This window comes from Haemorhous mexicanus, chromosome 3 (assembly GCF_027477595.1).
Source record: "Haemorhous mexicanus isolate bHaeMex1 chromosome 3, bHaeMex1.pri, whole genome shotgun sequence".
NCBI classification, from domain to species: domain Eukaryota; kingdom Metazoa; phylum Chordata; class Aves; order Passeriformes; family Fringillidae; genus Haemorhous; species Haemorhous mexicanus.
The window spans coordinates 14738118-14755038 of NC_082343.1; the positions used below are offsets into that span (position 1 = coordinate 14738118).

The window sequence follows — 16921 nt, forward strand, 5'->3', positions numbered from 1 at the left end:
AAGGCTGCTAATGGCAGGATACACCATGCTGTGCTCGTGCTGTAATCCTGCAGCAGGTATTTCAATCCTCTGCCAAGCTCAGGGAGGCATCAGGGCTGCTATGGACCTAAATCTTTATGGAGATGATAAAACAGACTGAAAAATGAACGTGAATGCCACTGTCATAACACTCATCCAGATCTGCCTATCATTTTGTTAAGCAGCCATGAAGTCTCTCTTTTGAAGAGCTGGCCAGATCTTGTGGAGGTGACTTGAAACACAGAGTGGCCTTGGATGGTGACCCAGGGGCACAGTCACCAACAGGCCTGAAAGCCCCAGAATGTTTTTGCTGTGGAAGAAACTTTATAGCTTTTGGGAGCAGACCAAAGGAGCTGAGTGACAGGCTCTGGACAGTGCAGAATGGCACAGCCTTGTCTGCCCCTGCACTGCCCTTCCACAGACCTCACTGTCGTGGTTTGAGAAGAAATGAAGTTTTTTTGAGATAGTGTGGTCACGCCAACCAGTGTTCAGCACCTCCTGCTGCTCCATCCCCCTGCAGACACTGCCCTGAGTTGATCATTGGGTGGGAAATGGGGGTTTAATCTTTCTTTTCTCAGCTGGGATGTTACATTTTGAAGTGGTGACAGGGGACTTTCACCTGGTATCCCAGGTGAGCTGTGGGGGAAAAACTCAAACCCAACCTCCAGTGTTTAAGGCATTTTAACTTATCTGGCACAAAGCTTGAGGAGCTAAAGCCTGGGTACCTCCAGAGCTCAGAGATAAACTACCACTGAGATCCACAACTGCAAGGGACAGCTCACGTCCACCAAAATACATCCCATTTCCTAAATGCCTGTTAATCATCTGTTAGCTCTGATCATGGCTGTATGTTCCAGATATGGGGGCAACATAACTGCAGCCTTTACGAGTGTCACAGAAATGGGATCCAATGTCAGTGACTATCTTTGCTTTAACATGGGATGCAATTACATAATTGGTTCTGGCATAGATTAGTTTAGCCATATTAGCTACAAAACCTGCAGCAAGGATTGTCTTGCATGATAAGTTCATGCTGAATCCAAAATAATGGGAGGCTCTTGCCTGGAGGCTCTGAGAAGAACTGTGCTACAAGAGGAGGGACCACAATCTGAGGAGAAGCTGCACAGTGTCCTGCCCTTGTTTTCCAGAAGCAGAGGGTAAATGGTACTGCCATCATTTTTAATTACATGGTGCTGGGCAGAGGTTACCTTGTAGAGCAGAGTTAGAGGTAGGAAGCTGAGCGCTCCCCCATGCATTTCAGTGCACAATTAGCCAGATGAGAGGTAATTGCCTTCCCCAGGTATTTAATTTAAGCTGGTTGATTTTGCCCTAATGTGTGCACACACAGCCCAGGCTGGGCTGTGAGGTTGTAACATCCAGCCAGTAAGTAATAGTGTTTCCAGCTGTTAAAACAACATCTGGAGGAGATCTTGTTTCTTCCTTCTTCCACGTATATGGGAATGATATATCCTGTACTGGTAAGCATGGCACTGGCACCTGCAAGAACGGCACAAGGCATTTGAGGGAAAGGCAATTCTCCAAGGGAGGGAAGATAAGATCACACAGGATCTGGTTCAACCAGAGATATGATGTGCTGCTGCAGCTATTTGGCTGCTGAGCCATAATCCTCCAGCCACAGCTGGCTGGGGCAGCAGGAGTTCCAGAAAGCAGGGCAAGGGAAAACTTTGTCAAAGGAAAATTTTGGCTCAGAGAGAGTGACTGCCTTCAGGCTTCGTACCCTCACTACTGCGTTGTCCTCACCACAGAGGTACAGGGAGAACCAGGGAAGGGGAGCACTGTTGCTTCACACCAGCCTTATTTATGCCACTCTGAATTTCCACACTGTGCTCTCCTCCCAGATCTCTCCCACTGAACTGACTTTCCCCCCTCTGCCGTCTGCTACCAGCCAAGGTGTTGCTCTGCCTGGTGCTACAGACACGCTTCACACAGAAGGTTTCCTACACATGAGACAAGGTGCCCTCACAAAAGGCTTTAATCAGTTGCCTTATTTATGCAGAAGCTGTAAATAACTCTGCCACCTGCTTTGCCTCCTGCTGCTCCACTACAGTCTGTGTTAGTGATGCAGCCAAGCCGAGGCGGGCGCGAGGGTGATCGTAATTCACGCGGAGCCGCGGCCCAGACTCACCCGCGCTGACAGTAATGGCCTCGATAAACTGCTCCCTCCAGCTGTTTGTGCCAACCACCAGGGCCAGGTTCGTCTTCTTAATGAGCTTGTCCACTGTGTTCTGTGGAGGGAGATGCAGAGCAGAGAATTAGGGGCTGGAAATACTGGGCTAAAGCCCCCCAGTGCCACTGCTTATGGGTATGTGTTTATGGAACAAGGTCAGCAGATTTCAAGCTCAAGAGACCCAAATGTAAGTACTTGCAATTCCTTTCGCTGCTGCTAATAAAGACCTTTGGAAACCTGCTTATGGATGGGAGTTTGAACCATCTCAGAGCCACAGTAAGGGTAGCCTGTTATATTTTTATACTACAGAAAAATGAAAAAGATAATGAAATGGCCAGTTCTTGGCCAGGCACATGCATTCATGGCAGCTGAGCTGCACAACCATTACTTGCATTTGGGGTTATCAGCCCTTTGCACTGGGAGTGCCAGGCTTGGGGCTCACTCAAGGCTGCCTGTAAGTAGGACCAGTGTGTAGAACTCACTGTGAGAACAGGGTCATGTTTTAAAGCAACCTGCAGCATTTGGGACCTCAGTTCCTGTTTCGTGTGTGAGTCCATGCACTGCCTTGCTTTGCTCCAGTACCATCACCATGTGCCTCCCAGTGCTGTGCAAAGCCAGAAGGAGGAGGGGGGAAGAAGAACAGGGATGCAGGATGTGAATAGTACCTTGAACTCATAGGATTCCTCAATGATGATCTCGAGTTTGGTGTGCTCCCCCAGGACTGGGCGCCCCATCTCTGCGATCCGACGCTCTTCCTCCTCCTTGCTAGTCAGGGGCTGCTTTTCCTCATTCTCCTCTGCAAAGCAAAGAGCCCATGGGTGAAGCAGGCCCACCTGGTCCCTCTGGATCTGGCCTCCTGTCAGAGGGGGAGGTCAGGAGGCCTCCAGTGGGAGCGTGAGCGACAGAACAGTGGAGAAGGAGCTCATGGAGCAACAGACAGGATTGATTAATGGAATGCTAGCAAGAGGTCTGCAACTCATCCAGCCTCAGGATGCTCATCCTGGGGCTGGGGAATAGCTTATTGCTTGGTAATTGCTGCCTCTCCCACCGAGCTGCTGAGAAGGGGAAAGATCAGCACTAAGGCTGCTTCATTCCCCAGCACTCCAGGTCAGCACTGAGGTACAGTCAGGGCAATTCCACCAGCCTGTTACAGCCAGAGAGCTCTGTCAGCAGCCCCTGGGCTGAGACACAGATGAAATCTTGGCTCTGCCTCCTTCTGAGCAGGGCTTTGCCTTGGAGAGGGGGCTGGCAGCCAACACCTGCTGTGATGGCGGGGCTGGAGGGATGAGTGCAGATGTAAGAAGCCATCCACAGGGCAATGCCTGGCTCCAAACCCTAGAAGAGGAAGCAGCAGAGGGACTACAAGATCAGTGAAGCGGGTCTGCACCTCCACTGTCATCTGTGTGACCTCTGGCATGGGGACTGCAGGCAGCACGCCCTTTGTCACTGTCCCTTGTGCAGACCCCACTGAACTCCCTTCCAGTCCACCTGAGGGGTGGGCAGAAGAACATCAGGCTAAAAAGGACTGGAGTTAATCTGTCAGTAGGCAAACACCCCAGTCAGTCCACGTGAGACTGACATGGTGCCACAGCACAGGTACCTTGGATGGAGACCACGGTGCAAGGAAGAGGATGATCTCTAGCCTGGACCTTCCTGAAGACAGGTTTGCCTATTGAAGTGATCAGCAGGAGATCAGCAGGGGGGACTGCACACACTCTACAAGCTGTCCCCGTGCAGTTAGTGAACTCCACTCTAATGTCACACGGGGTTAGTGCTGCTCCCTTGCTGGATGCCCCTTGTCTGCTCAGGTGGCACGGAGCTGAGGGAAAGCCCTTCTCCTCCTGCAGGCCAAAGAGACCCACCTTGGAGCCAGAGCCTCCTAAATCTGAATTATGTTTCTGGGCTCCTGAGGGGCAATGTGTGGGACCCAGGATGTTCTTGTCCCGTGTTGTTCAGCTGAAGGAGGGAAGCTTGGCTGGCTCATGACAAAGGAGCCAGCCCTGCTGCTGGGTCTCACTGCAGGGAAGGGCAGGGGCTGCACATCTGCAGCAGCTGTGGGGTCCTGCCCCTCCTGCAGCGCTCGGGCCTGGGAAGTGAGGAAAGAGCCCTGTGCGCAGGGAAGGGGACCAGATGGAGAAGCCCACCCTGCTCCAAGACATGGAGAGGGGCGGCCTGTGGCTTGGGGGGTGAGAGGTGACCCTCCCCGAGGCAGGGTTAGCGTGTGAGGCAGGCAGAGCACTCTGTGGCAGGACCAGAGTTAACGGGACCGGCCGGGCACTGCTTACCATTGCAGAGTTTGCCTCCAGGACAGAACAAGAGCAAAGAGGAAACCAAGAGGAAAGAGCAGGGTGAGCATATGGCCATTAACAGAAAGGAACAGGGGGACAGGGGAAGAGTAGAAATCCATACCTGTGATGGTGAAGCCACCTGGATGAAACCAAAAATGAGAAAAGGGGAGAGAGAGAGAGAATAAATGAGGATTAGCATTTGCACGTCAACATAGACATGGTGGTCCTTCCCTGCCCCACTGTGGACATGGAGTCTGCTCCGCAGCACACACCCCAGGGATAGTGTGGGGAGACCTGAACACAGGCTTTTCAACCCACATCTGCAAGCTGCCACCCCACGGTGTCTGATATGTGCTGTGAAAGGGGTGAAATCTGTCCTGGGCTGTGGGTGCATGAGGAACAAGGGTGCCCACTCCCCAGCTGCCCTACCCTGGAGGTGGCCAGCAAGGAAATTCAAAGGTTGCTTAGGCTCTAAGTCTACCCAAGACAGGAGGCAAAGTTTGTACTGTCTCTTCAAAAAGGATTGGCCAACTTTCCTGTCCAGCCACAAGCATCTCTCAGTCACCAGGAAATCCTGTTTTGCCACGCCAGTTTAGAAGTGATGGGTTCATTTATGTGGCCCAGGTTTGTATCTCAGGGTGCTGACAGGTTTACTCTGGCTGTAACAGCACCACCCCTCCAAAAATGCTCCTTGCACCATCTCTTAATATTGGTGACTTTGGGGCTCTGGTCTAAGGAAAGATGGGGCATTAGGTACCTGACCTTGCTTAAACAGTGCTGACCACCCTAAAAGAGAATGCTGTGAGCAAAGAAAAACATCAAGCAAAACGACTGTCTTCCAGAGATACGCAAACCAGAAAAATGGAAAGGAAAAATGAATGCGCTTACCAAGCTCATTCAACAACAGGGCTGTGAAGGAGACAGAGACAAACACAGAAGAAGAAAAGTAAATGAATAATGAAATCAAAAGGGATATCCACAGAAAGACACCAGATCCCAGGGCAGAGATTTCAGATCTGTAAAGCTGCAGGATACCATTAGTGTTAAGAGAAAGACACTAAACAGAAATGTTTCATGGGATTGTGGATCTAACATAAAAACCACTGCAAACATGGGGTGGATATGGGATTAGAAGACACACTCCAAAAAATTCATTTTTCCCCTTTGAATTGTATGTGCAAGATCTTCCATTGGTCTCAGAGGCAGTTCTGCCCCGGGGGGGAACACAAGATGTCCCATGTGCAGCAGCTACTGGCTTTGACCTCCTCCAGCTGCCTGGTGGGAGCAATGGCTCCAGTGGCAGCTGCACTTTTGGCACAGACAAGGAGAGAAGAAAAGTCTGTGGCAAGGCTTGGCTCAAGGGTCTTCTTGCTCAATATTTTAGATCTCCAAAGTGAAAGAAAAAGCCTCTCCCTTAGTGCCCTGGTGGCTCTTGGGCCCCACCACAGCCCAGGGGTGACATTTCAGAGATGCCCTTGTCTCTCTGAGCACACTGCTCCTCCTGCCTCGCTGCTTCTTGTACCAAACCAAGTACAAAGAAACAAATTTAAAAGAAATAAAATTTAAAACTGCATGGCCAAAGCAGCAAATAGCTGCCTTCAATAGTCCTTTAAGGTTTTGCCCTGCCTTTCACTTAGTGAGCTGGCAAGCGTGAACTTCGCTCAGGTTTCTCCAGTTACCTTTGTGACCAGGAAGATAAGAAATTTTTTTCCTTTTCCTTTTATTTTTAGATAAAAATTTCATCTGGGATCTTCAGAGCTGGGACCACAATTTTTAAACCTTGGCTCTGGAAAGCATGTTTGCTCCTGCTGGACTTGCAAGGCTGAGCCCACACTGGCCCCTGTGGGCAAGGATGGAGGTGCTGAGTTGAGTTGTCCCTGTGTAACTTTATCCTGGCTGTACTGTCCATGCTCCACGGATACCACCAGCACCATTTAGTGACACAGACCCCACCTGCAGTGCCTGAGTCATGGCAGTGTCTGATTTTTTAGCCCAGCTTTTGTTAGAGAGTCACATAAACCAGCCGGGAAGCTGATGGAGGGGACGATGCAGCTGACTTAGCACCTGAGCTGAAGAGGAACGTGGCATGCTCCCACTCAGTGTGGGGACCACTGAGGGCCCTCTCTGTTCTGATCAAAGAAACATTACAGCCTAATGCCTGCTGGAGGGAGAGCTGATGTCCCAGAAACTAGAAAGCAGTTCCAAGGTAGACAGACCAAATCTTCTGCAGAGGCTTTAATAATGGTCCATCTCTTAAGTAACTCTAAAACTACTTCTTGCTCAGGCTCTGGTAGGGTGCAGAACCAGCCGCTGCCATTAATCCTCATTTAATTTTCTAGCAGAAAAAAAAAAAGCATGGGAAAATAGGTGAACTCTGTCTTTTTGGGAAGTTTGGCATTTGGTTTAGAAATGTGATGAAAGAGGAAATTGTTTTTATTATTCCTGTGAGAAGCTATTATCCAATGCAGAGCCATGAAACTTCATTTGAGCATAACCTGATTTACCTAAACTGATTGCATCTCATGATATTACCTACTTGGGCTGTGATTTTCGTCTATTTTCGGATCCTACTGCCAGTATAAAAAGGCTAAAATTACTGCTCTGGCCATGCATTTTATTTCAAGTGAAAGCTGTTTTATCTTCTGATAAAAATGATGCAGCGTTGCCCTTTTTACTTGTCGAGGCTGGATGTTCTCTTGGATTAAATGAAGGCACAGCAGGGCAGCACTCCCAAAATGTCTCTGGTGACGCTCCCTGTCCCCAGCCCAGGTGCTCCAGGGTGGTGCCAGGAGCACTCCTCGCTCCCTGGGGTGGGATGGAGTCCTCTCCAAACAAAAGAGGAAAGAAAACAGAGCAAAAAGGTGCAGCGGCCAAGCTTCAAAGGAGGGAGGGCAAAAACGGCCAGGAGCCAAAGTGCGAGGAGAAAGGAGTGTGAGAGTAGGGAGACACAGAGAAAGCGGCAGCGCCTCGAGAGCTGGTCTGGTTTTACTCTCACACCTTTCACTCCTCGTCGTAGCCACACCGGGTCCCCAAGCACAAGGAAGAAACTGCACTCTTTCTCATACTCCTCACGGTCAAGCACTCTAAGGGTAATGAATTTCCTGTGGGAACACAAGACAAAGGCAAACACATGATTGGCATCGCACACACATGCAGGTCACGTCCGCCCGGGTGCTGTGGTGACGGAGATGGTTGGCTGGGGGAAAGGGGCTGCACATCCCCCCTGGGGCATATGGGGAAGGGCAGGAGCATCCTCACCACCTGGCCCAGGTCGTGCCTTGCTGGCCTGGGGACAGGCTGTGCTCGGGGGGAACGGGGAGTGGCCTCGCTCCTGCCCTTTTCCATAGGCACCGGGGATGTGAGCTCGGTGTTGCAGGTGCCAGACATGAGTGAGTCAGACAAGGACACACAGGCTGGGCTCAGCCCCAGAGCACATCCCCCACCTTTCTTCTCACTCATCTCCACCAGCCGGGGCTCCCCGATCTCTAGGTAGAAGGTCTTGTTTTTCTCATACTCCTCATCATCTATCACCTTGATTGATATCGTTTTGCTGGAACAGAGAAGAAGAAATAGAGATTCAAGAGTAAGGGGGGAGAAGGGAGGAAGAGAAACAGGGAGCAGAACAGGAGAAGGAGAAGAAGGTAGAGGAGGAAGGTGGAAAGAGCAGGAAAAGGGGGCTGTGGACAGAAAACAGTGGTTTTGGTGGCACAGGCTGGAGGGACAGCACAGTCAAAAGCAAAAGGCAGGAGCCAATGGGCCAAGCTTGCCTCAGGATGGGCATGGACCACAGAGCACCAGTGGTCCTCTGTGGCACCGATGCCATCCTCCCTGGCATGGCCAGGCTGGGCCAACCTCTCCCAGAGTGTCTTGGCAAGACATGTCCCTTTCCAAAAACCTGTGGTATAGGACAGCCCCTTGGCACCTTGCACAGCTTGCATGGGCACAGGCACTGGGAACCAGCACGGACCAAGCCCCTGGAAGCATGATGCTCAAGCTTGGGCATGGAAGAGGCTCTGTATCCCCAGGCTCCTCAGCAGATTCATGAACAACATCATGATCAGCTGCTCAGGGAGGCTCTGATGTACAAGCTTAAAAGAGATGTTGGAGTTAGGACTTTTTCTGTGAAGGGAATGCAAAGGAAAAATGGCCTTTCTGGTTAGGGCAGGCACATGGAAAACTTCCATGTGGGATTTTGCTTCTTAAATTTTGGGATTTTGCTTCTTAAATTTTACTTTACAAGCAGCACACCCTTTCCCAAGCCTTCAAGGTCTAGTCCTCTCCCATTAGAGAGCTGAGCAGCAGTGCACTCTCACATGACCCAGGGGTTGCTGAATTTGCCCCTGGAACATCATCAGGACAAGTCTAAAGGCAGAGTCACGGCTCAGAGCACAGCCACAAGCACACACCACAGAAGCTGAAAGCCTCACAGGAGGCTGGGGCCACCAGGAGAGAGATTTGCTCCTTGAGCAACCCAATGAAGTAAAAATTGCTCTTCCAGAGGAAGAAAATTAGCACAGATGTGTTTCAGCTCTTTTCAGGGACTCACAGAAACAGCTGGCTGAAAGCTGCTCACCAGAAGGTGACCAAACCTGGGGTACAAACATGGGGTGGTGGACCTGTGCTTCCTACAGCAAAGCCATTGCAAAGACAACACAGACAGAAATCCAGCAGCCTCTGCTCCTCCCTGGAGGCTCTGCTCACTGTCCTGGCACTGCTGTGGGGACAGAACCTCCTCCTGGCTCTCATCTCAATCCAGACAAGGAACAGCACAAAACAAAAAGCCAAGGCAGTGATTGTAGTCCTGTGTTTGCTTCTGGCTGGGTTTGCTTTCCCCCACACTCCCCTGACAGCATTGTCCTCCTGTGAAAGCTTTTACCTAAACCAGCTTCCCCACTGCTCCCTCCCTGCCCAAGCCTGAATGCCCAGGCCTTCGAAGAAATGTTTCCCCCCCCACCCCTGGCTCCTCTGTACTTTCCACGAGCACCCAGCACAAGCTGAAGCAGCCCCAAGGCTGCTCCAAGATATGATGAAGGAGATTCTGCTGCTCCTGGCAGGTCCCAGCACTGAAAACCCATAAACATGGAAAAAAGCCACGCTCTAGGGGAGTGAAATTGAGGCCACATTGCCGTGATTTCTGGCTTTCTCCTCTCCTTGCACATCTGCACTGGCCACCCAGAGCCCCTCTGTTAAGCTGACAAGTCTTTGGCAGCAGAGTCAACTTTCTACTCATTCAGGGTAAACACCTCAAGCACTCGGAGGAACAGCCAGGATGATTTCTTGTGCTGTTTGCTGGGAGTCAGAAGTGTATTAAGTTTGCCCTTCATGCTTTTAATGAAACCATTTACTCAAGAGCAAGTGATGGCTGTGAAAAGTGTAACAATGCAGCACGGCTCAGTGTAATTGTATTTTATAATTAATATCTGTAATAATTTGTTCAGTTTGTAATTATTGCTGCAATAGGTTTGTACACAGGAAAAATGGTTACCAAGCAGGCAGCTGATCTTGCTTTGCGTTGATGAGTTAGGGGAAATTATCATGTATTAAAAAACTAATGAAGGATATAAAAATGCTCTCAGTTAAGCTTTCAAAGAGAACCTGATAGAATTACCAGAATGGCACAATTTCAGAAACATTACTAACCAAATCAATAATTTTCCTGACAGCTCCCATTAAAATGTACACTGCATCCTGGCCTCATGCAGGAAAAATCCCCTCAGGAAAGTTAATTAAGAGAGGTGCCTTCTTAAATTCTGAGGGCAGCAGACACATCAAGACATAAACTTCCTATGGGTGTACTCTGGCTTGCCATGTGTGACACTCCTCAAAGCCCCCCAGAATAACTCTCCCTCACAAAAAGGAATCTGTGTGCCAAATTAAAAAAAAAAAAAAAAAATCTGATGCTTAGAAACAACAGCAATAGGACTTCACAGAATAAAGCAGAATAACAGGGCTTTAAGTGCCACTGCCAGGAGGTGGTGGTGTTATGCAGTTTTCCAAGTGATCACTCCAGGGTGTGAACAAGTGCCCTGTGCTGGGCAGACTTGTGTGCTGCCGCTGTTTCTGCTGCACAAGGCTGCTGGGAAAATGGGTAGGCAGAACAAATGGCAAGTCTGCTCTCTGGGTGAATTTCCAATCAGCAAAAATTGCTGAGGCAAATTTGTCCCTGGGATGAGACTGCAATCCTGGAGGAAAGGATTACCTCCTAACGGTGTTTGAGGAACAGCAAGGATGTGAAAATAACACAGGCTATTGTTAGAACGTGCCTGATCTCCATCACAGCCTTCTGCCTGCTACAGAGCCCCTTCCAGGGTCCTGCACACATGTGGCAGGGCTTGGGCAGTGCAAAGGAGGAGGGCCAGGCAACGGCACCTTTTATCCTGCATTAGAGTAAGGGCTGCTGGCTACAGCAATCTAGGACGGGCACCAATGTCCCCCTGCTCCTGCTGGACCCTAACACGTGGTCCCTGCTTCTCACTCCTCTCCCAGGTCCAGGACATGGTGGGAATGAGGTGGAGCAGAGCCAGGATGGCTGCCTGAGGCTCACAGAGCAACCACAGCACTGCCTGCAGCATCTGTCCCTGGACTTTCCCAGCTGGACACAGTGGGATGGGGAGAACAGAGTCCCCACAGCACAAGTACCCTCTGAAATTTGTTTTTAAGATCTCTGTCTCCTGTGCCTCAGGGGCTCTTTCAGAAAAAGCTGTGATAGTGCATTGCAGAAAACCAAAGGGACAATTATTAGCACCCTGAAACCCCTCGTGCTGTGTCACTGTAGGGCCAGGATCTAGGAGTCCCAAAGCCACAAGATAGAGGGAAAAAAACAAAGGATAAAAGCAGACTCTAAACCATTACACATTTTCTTCACCTTGTGGAAATCTGGGGTCAATAGTGCAGGGTGTTTCCAAGCTGCCCCTTCTAGACAGAGGCCAAGAATCAGCTTTGATTTAGGGCTGACAGTGGTGTTTTTGCCATAACCTAATGTCTGCAGGAGCTGAGTGTTTAAGACAAACACTCAAGATCCCACGAGTGCTTAACACCACAGCCTTTGGAATGGCTGGATTAGTTTTCCCTCTTTTGACCCTCAGTCACGCTGCAGGTGGGAAAGAACAATTTCTGAAGAATTAGGGGATAGAGGTCCTGTGTTGACATAAATCACCAGTCTTGACACACCTCCCTGTTCCTTCCTCCAGTCACACCATGGGGCAAGTTAGCAGCAAACCAGGGCTGATGCTGCTGGGTTTTCCTTGCACTGGTGCTGGGTCCATCTCACCTGAGCTAAGGAGCCCTGCTCTACCATGAAGACTGAAGGCATCCATGACCCATCCGACTGTCGGCACTTCTGTGCCAGAAACTGCTCTTCCCTGAGTCTGCAGCCCAAGTAATTGCTGAGGGAATGAATTTCATCCCCTTTCCATGTACTGGAAATCAAAGAGTAAACAGGTCTTGCAGAATTTCAGCTCCAGCTCTTCTCCTCTTGCAGACACCCAGCAGCAACAGGAGAGGGGTGGTGACTTTGTGGATGTGTCATACAAAGCTCTGCCCTCGCTCCAAGTCCAGTGCTCTCCATCAAGACTTTTCATTTCAAACCATGCTATTTCATTCAAACTGAAGAGGTCTTTTTTCACAGCATTCCCACACATAACCCTTAATTACAAGAGCCCATGGAAAAGTCCTCTTGGCTGGTGATGCCTAGGGAAGAGCTGCTGCAACAATGTACAATGGCAAAAGCAGGACAAGAAGAGAAGCAAAGCTTAGAGCAAAATGCCAGCTGGGGAAGGCACCCTGGGAGCAATCCCATGAGTGTGCAGGGACAGGTACATATGCAATGAGCTAGAACAGTCTGGCACAGGGTGCCAGGAGCAGGACAGAGATCAACAGCAAAGTATTTCTCTGTGAGTATTTTTTTGACCGTAGGAGAGAAGATGAGCACAGCACAGGCCAAAGATATAAGGATCTGGGACTCCCAGCTCTCCTGTCTGCATTGGCCTTTTCCCTTAAGGGATCAAATGGCATCAGAAATGATTGGTGAGGATCTCCATGGACCTTTGCTTTCCTTTTGAACCCAAACACCTGCACAGTCATGACACACCTATGGAAATCCTGAATGTATTTGCAAAAATCCTGCCATTCCCAATCTACACTGCACTGCTCAATGAAATGGCAGAAACCCCTCTCCTGGCTCAGACAAGCAACCAGCATTGCAAGGACCAGGGGAGCCTGGAGGGCAGCAGCAGCCAGCTCTGGAAAGATTCAGGCCAAGGACATGCTGGAGGACAGGGGACATCATCCAGGGCACTTCTTGGCAGGGCCAGATCTCCAGGAGCAGAGATGTCACAAGTCCAGTGCTCACTTCCTCAGCTTTCTTTCAGAACCACAGTCATGCCAGAGCTGGAATGGCCAAGAAGTTCTGCCCACAGTCAGTAGTGGTGTCTCCAGTGGGCCAGGAAAACGACAAACACACAACCAGCTGTCAGAGCAGTCAGTAACAAGCCTGCCCATGAGAATGTGGCACGCTGCTGCTGTCTGCACAGACACTTGTTCCTGAATCAACAGAGGGAATGATGCACTTCTGCAGCTTGTCACCCATCCAGCTTCCACTGATTGCCCAGGAGAGCCACAGGAGTAGCTTGGAGGATGTTCAGCTGCAGATTCACAGCTACAACATCCAGGCTGGGCAGCCAGGAGTGGGTTGTGCTGCCTAAGCCTGGTGCTGCCAGCTCTGATGTCCCAACAGACCAGCACTTCCCACCCAGAGGGCCATCAATTAACTGAGGAATAGCCATGAGGGACACTTGTTCTGGAGGTGACATTCCAAAGCCACATCCATCGGTGCTGCCTGTCCTAGCACGGGCTCCCAGACTCCCACAGAACCCTGCCACACTGATTTCTCATACATCTGCCTGCCAGCCAGTCACTTAATTAGCTGAAGTTAGAGCTTGCCATGGGAGATGGGCACATGGCTTGGGAAGCTCCCAGCCTCGCACAGGTCACTGGGCACTGGGCAGTGCCTGTGCAGAGGGGCTTTGGGGCAAGAAAACTCCCAAATCATCATCATCATCATCATCATCATCATCATCATCATCACAGCTGGGCACCACCTGAGCCAGAGGGCAGGGCCACCTAAATGGCCCCCAGTCACAGTGAGGAGCCTGGACCAGACCCCCGGGCATGGGTGGAACCAAGCACCAAGAGCAGCTTTCCGTCTCAAATTCCTGACAGTTGCTTCTTGCTGGGAAGAAAAGGAGGTGATGGGGCTTTTCTTTCACCAGTTGACAACAAAATTGCACCTTATGGTGAGGGGGTGGCAGCCTCATGTACAGAGAGGCACCCAGGTCCACAGTGGAGGTGTTTGTGCCAGCCACAGGGTGTGTGTGTGGGGGGACAAAGGTGAGGGCAACGTGACACCTGCTCAGCCAGCGCAGGGACAAACCTTCCTGAGGGACAGAAGAGGGGCAGAACAGGGCCAGATTATGTGAAAGACCTTGTGCCACATGTGCTTTTAGCTGCTCAACAGTGGTCTTTGGCAGAGGAGAGGGTTCGTCAGGGTTTCTGTCCCTGCTGATGGGTTCCCATCTGTGTAAGATGTCCCATGAGTCACCCATGCAGGATCCTTCGCCAAACCAAGCCTCGCTGACATGAAATGTCTGTACTTAATGAAAATTCTGCCTGCAGCACACTGCAAACATGACAGGGAGAGAAAAGGAAAACCTGCCTGAAACGAAGCATGACGCATGCTTTGGGAAGTATGGATGTGAGCTGATCTGATGTGGCAGCTTGGTTTGCTGGTCCAGCAGCACAGGTCTGCATGGGGCTTCACACTCCAATGCCTCCCAAAACGATCAAGCAAACCAGCCTGGACACAGCAAACAAGGGGAGGGGGAAGGGGAAATGGTCCCTCTATACCTTCCCCCCACTTCTGGAGTCAAAATTCATCTGGCTACTCTCATTTTCCTGTGTGCCCTCCACCTCCTTCCCCAAGGTCTCCTGAATCAATCAGACCGCAGGGCTGTGTTGTCATTTCCGTGTCTGCATAAACCAACTGCTCCCCTGGCCTCGGGATGGGCTGAGTTTAAATGACAACATAAGGCTCAAATACATAACACCGTCCTGCTCCAGAGCATCACCACCAGGAAAATCCTGGAAAAAGATCCAGCCTGCTCTTCCTTGGCCTTGCAGAAACACAAGGCATGAGAGGTGGTCTGCAGAGACAGGAAGACTGAGGGCTGTTGCTGCTCGAATAGCTGGGAGATGACAGGCACAGCTGATGCTCAGTGTCTCAGAAAATACTTTTTAGGAGCAACGATTGCCAGGTAAGATGATTTCACATGCCAGACTGAATGCTGCGTTACTCTCCTCCTAGGAAGACCATATTGAGAAGGATTTGTCAGATCAGAAATGTTTTTCTGGCGAATCCTCAATGTTTGCTCTGATGTGACTGTGAATTCTATGCTCTGACTAATGCACCTCTTCATCCATCTGCCAGTGCCACATCTTGCAAGGGACCAGCTGGGTGAAAATGAATGGGACTCTCTTGATCTGCCCCAAACCAGTGCCTGAGCCTTGGGTCATGTTTAAATGTTTCCACAGCTCCAGCTGTGGCCTCCCCTTCCATGGCTCTGGATGTGGTGACACCAGGAAAAAGCTGTTTTCCTGCTTTTTCCCAATCTCATTGCCATGCATGTCTAGTGATGATGATCCACAGCCCTTAAAGCTCCCAGAGTGCCTGCTGGAGGCAGGATCCCTGAGGGATCAAAGAGAAGTGACCCACCTAGATCAGTGCCTGTAGCTCCAAGGACAGCTTGCCCAAAGAGTGCAATACCACTGATGACTAGGAGGGAAAACACATTTGATGTGAATTTGATCAAAAACACTCCCAGCAGCAATTACTTAAGGTACTTAGGAAAGCTGACAGAGTAGAAATAACTTCTCCCCTGGCTGTGCACAGCCTTGCCCATGCCAGCTGAAAACTGCATTAGTCCTGAAAAATCCAGCCTGTGCTGCAAGCAAAGGATTGACTGCCCAGGGCTCAGCCCAGCCCAGCATCCTTGCTCAGAATAAAAGCCTGCAAATCCCAATTCTAAGCCTGCAAATCCCAATTCTAAGCCTACAGGGTTAAGAGCCAAAATCTGGCATTTCCCCCTAGTCTGCCTTTCTGGGATTTTCTCTTGACTGACCTGGTTGGACTGTCAGGTCTGTGGGTAGTGCAGGCAGGTAAATAAGGGGACAGAAACTTGGCACACAATTACTTCTTGCACCCAAATACACATCCAGCTTTTCTTTGCTGCCAGGTTCCCCCTCATGACAATAATTGCTCTCACCTTTCAAATAAATATGACTTGCTCTTCCCTGTGTGCACCTGGATAGTTGCCATGACAATGCTCCTCAAACAGAAGACATCACTCTTATTTATATGGCTTTTGGCCTCCACAAAATGAATTTCAATGAGCAACTGCCAGCAAAAAAGGGCATTTTTGCAGTTCTGTAAATCATTCAGCAAACTTCGCCGAGTTGAACCTGACTAAACAAAACAGTGGGGCCCACCAGAAGTAATAGGTCAATGTCTAACAGCATGGCTTCAGTATCAGGAAACAGGATCCAAGGAAGCCCAAAATACATGTGCTGTGCATGAACTGCTCCAGCACCGCCACTACAGCAAGACTTTGTATCAATCCTGGCAGTGTTTCCCTCTCAGGGAAGGCACATTTCAATTCCTGCTTGCCTGGGTTTCAGGGCGAGGGAGAATCTCCCTTCTTATTTGGGAAGACACTTGACAAGGAGTCATGATTGTGCCCTGCCACTCTGCCAGGGCTGCTGACAGCCAGCTCTGCTGCTGGAAAAGCAGCTGTACAGGGGAAAAGGAGGAGAAGATGAGGAATGCTCAGTGACAGCAGAGGGCATGCCACAAAAATTCAAATGGCAAACATCAATACAGAATGTGCGGGTCTACCTTCAAGAGCAGCATCCACCGTCATTTCAGCTCCATGCTCAGCCAGGCATGAGTCTGACTCCTCTTATTTGATGGCTGGCCTCAAAGATCAGGCCCTGCTTTTCCAGACACTCCTCTGAAATCCTTGGCGTGGTGACCCAGCAGCAGGATCAAAGCCTCCTGATGGTCTGGCAGGAGTAAACACTTGGCCATCACTACATTCATCATCCCCTGCCCAGTGAAGGATTTCAAGACTTGGACAGTAGACTCACACTGAACTTTTATTAGAAGAACTTGTAAGTTATCCTGTGCCAGGGTTCTAGGGAGGCTCAGGTGGAATGCTCACAATTTAGCATTTTAAGTGACTGGATGCAGAGTTCACCCCTGGTCCAGACTCCCTTTGGTAAGTCACCCGTGCTGGGTCAGTGTCAGAAGTTACCTGATGGTACAAAAGACCAAGTGAAGTGTCTGGGTACCAGTGCACAAAATGCTGCCATTACA

The 16921-nt window shown here is 50.2% G+C and overlaps 1 protein-coding gene across 4 annotated transcripts in view; it reads right to left on the reverse strand.

The window, feature by feature from the left end:
- SLC8A1 (solute carrier family 8 member A1) overlaps positions 1 to 16921 on the reverse strand; it is a 113998-nt gene that overhangs the window by 15723 nt on the left and 81354 nt on the right. For 2 of the 4 annotated variants that reach the window (XM_059840909.1, XM_059840908.1), the window contains exons 3-6: positions 7492 to 7595; positions 4616 to 4633; positions 2872 to 3002; positions 2165 to 2264 (exon numbers count right to left, since the gene is read on the reverse strand). In XM_059840909.1, the coding sequence (XP_059696892.1) occupies positions 2165 to 2264; positions 2872 to 3002; positions 4616 to 4633; positions 7492 to 7595 (353 nt within the window). Of the gene's footprint in view, positions 1 to 2164; positions 2265 to 2871; positions 3003 to 3806; positions 3876 to 4491; positions 4507 to 4615; positions 4634 to 5382; positions 5404 to 7491; positions 7596 to 7937; positions 8045 to 16921 lie in introns of all 4 variants that reach the window. The other 2 variants (XM_059840911.1, XM_059840910.1) reach the window with 2 other exon arrangements.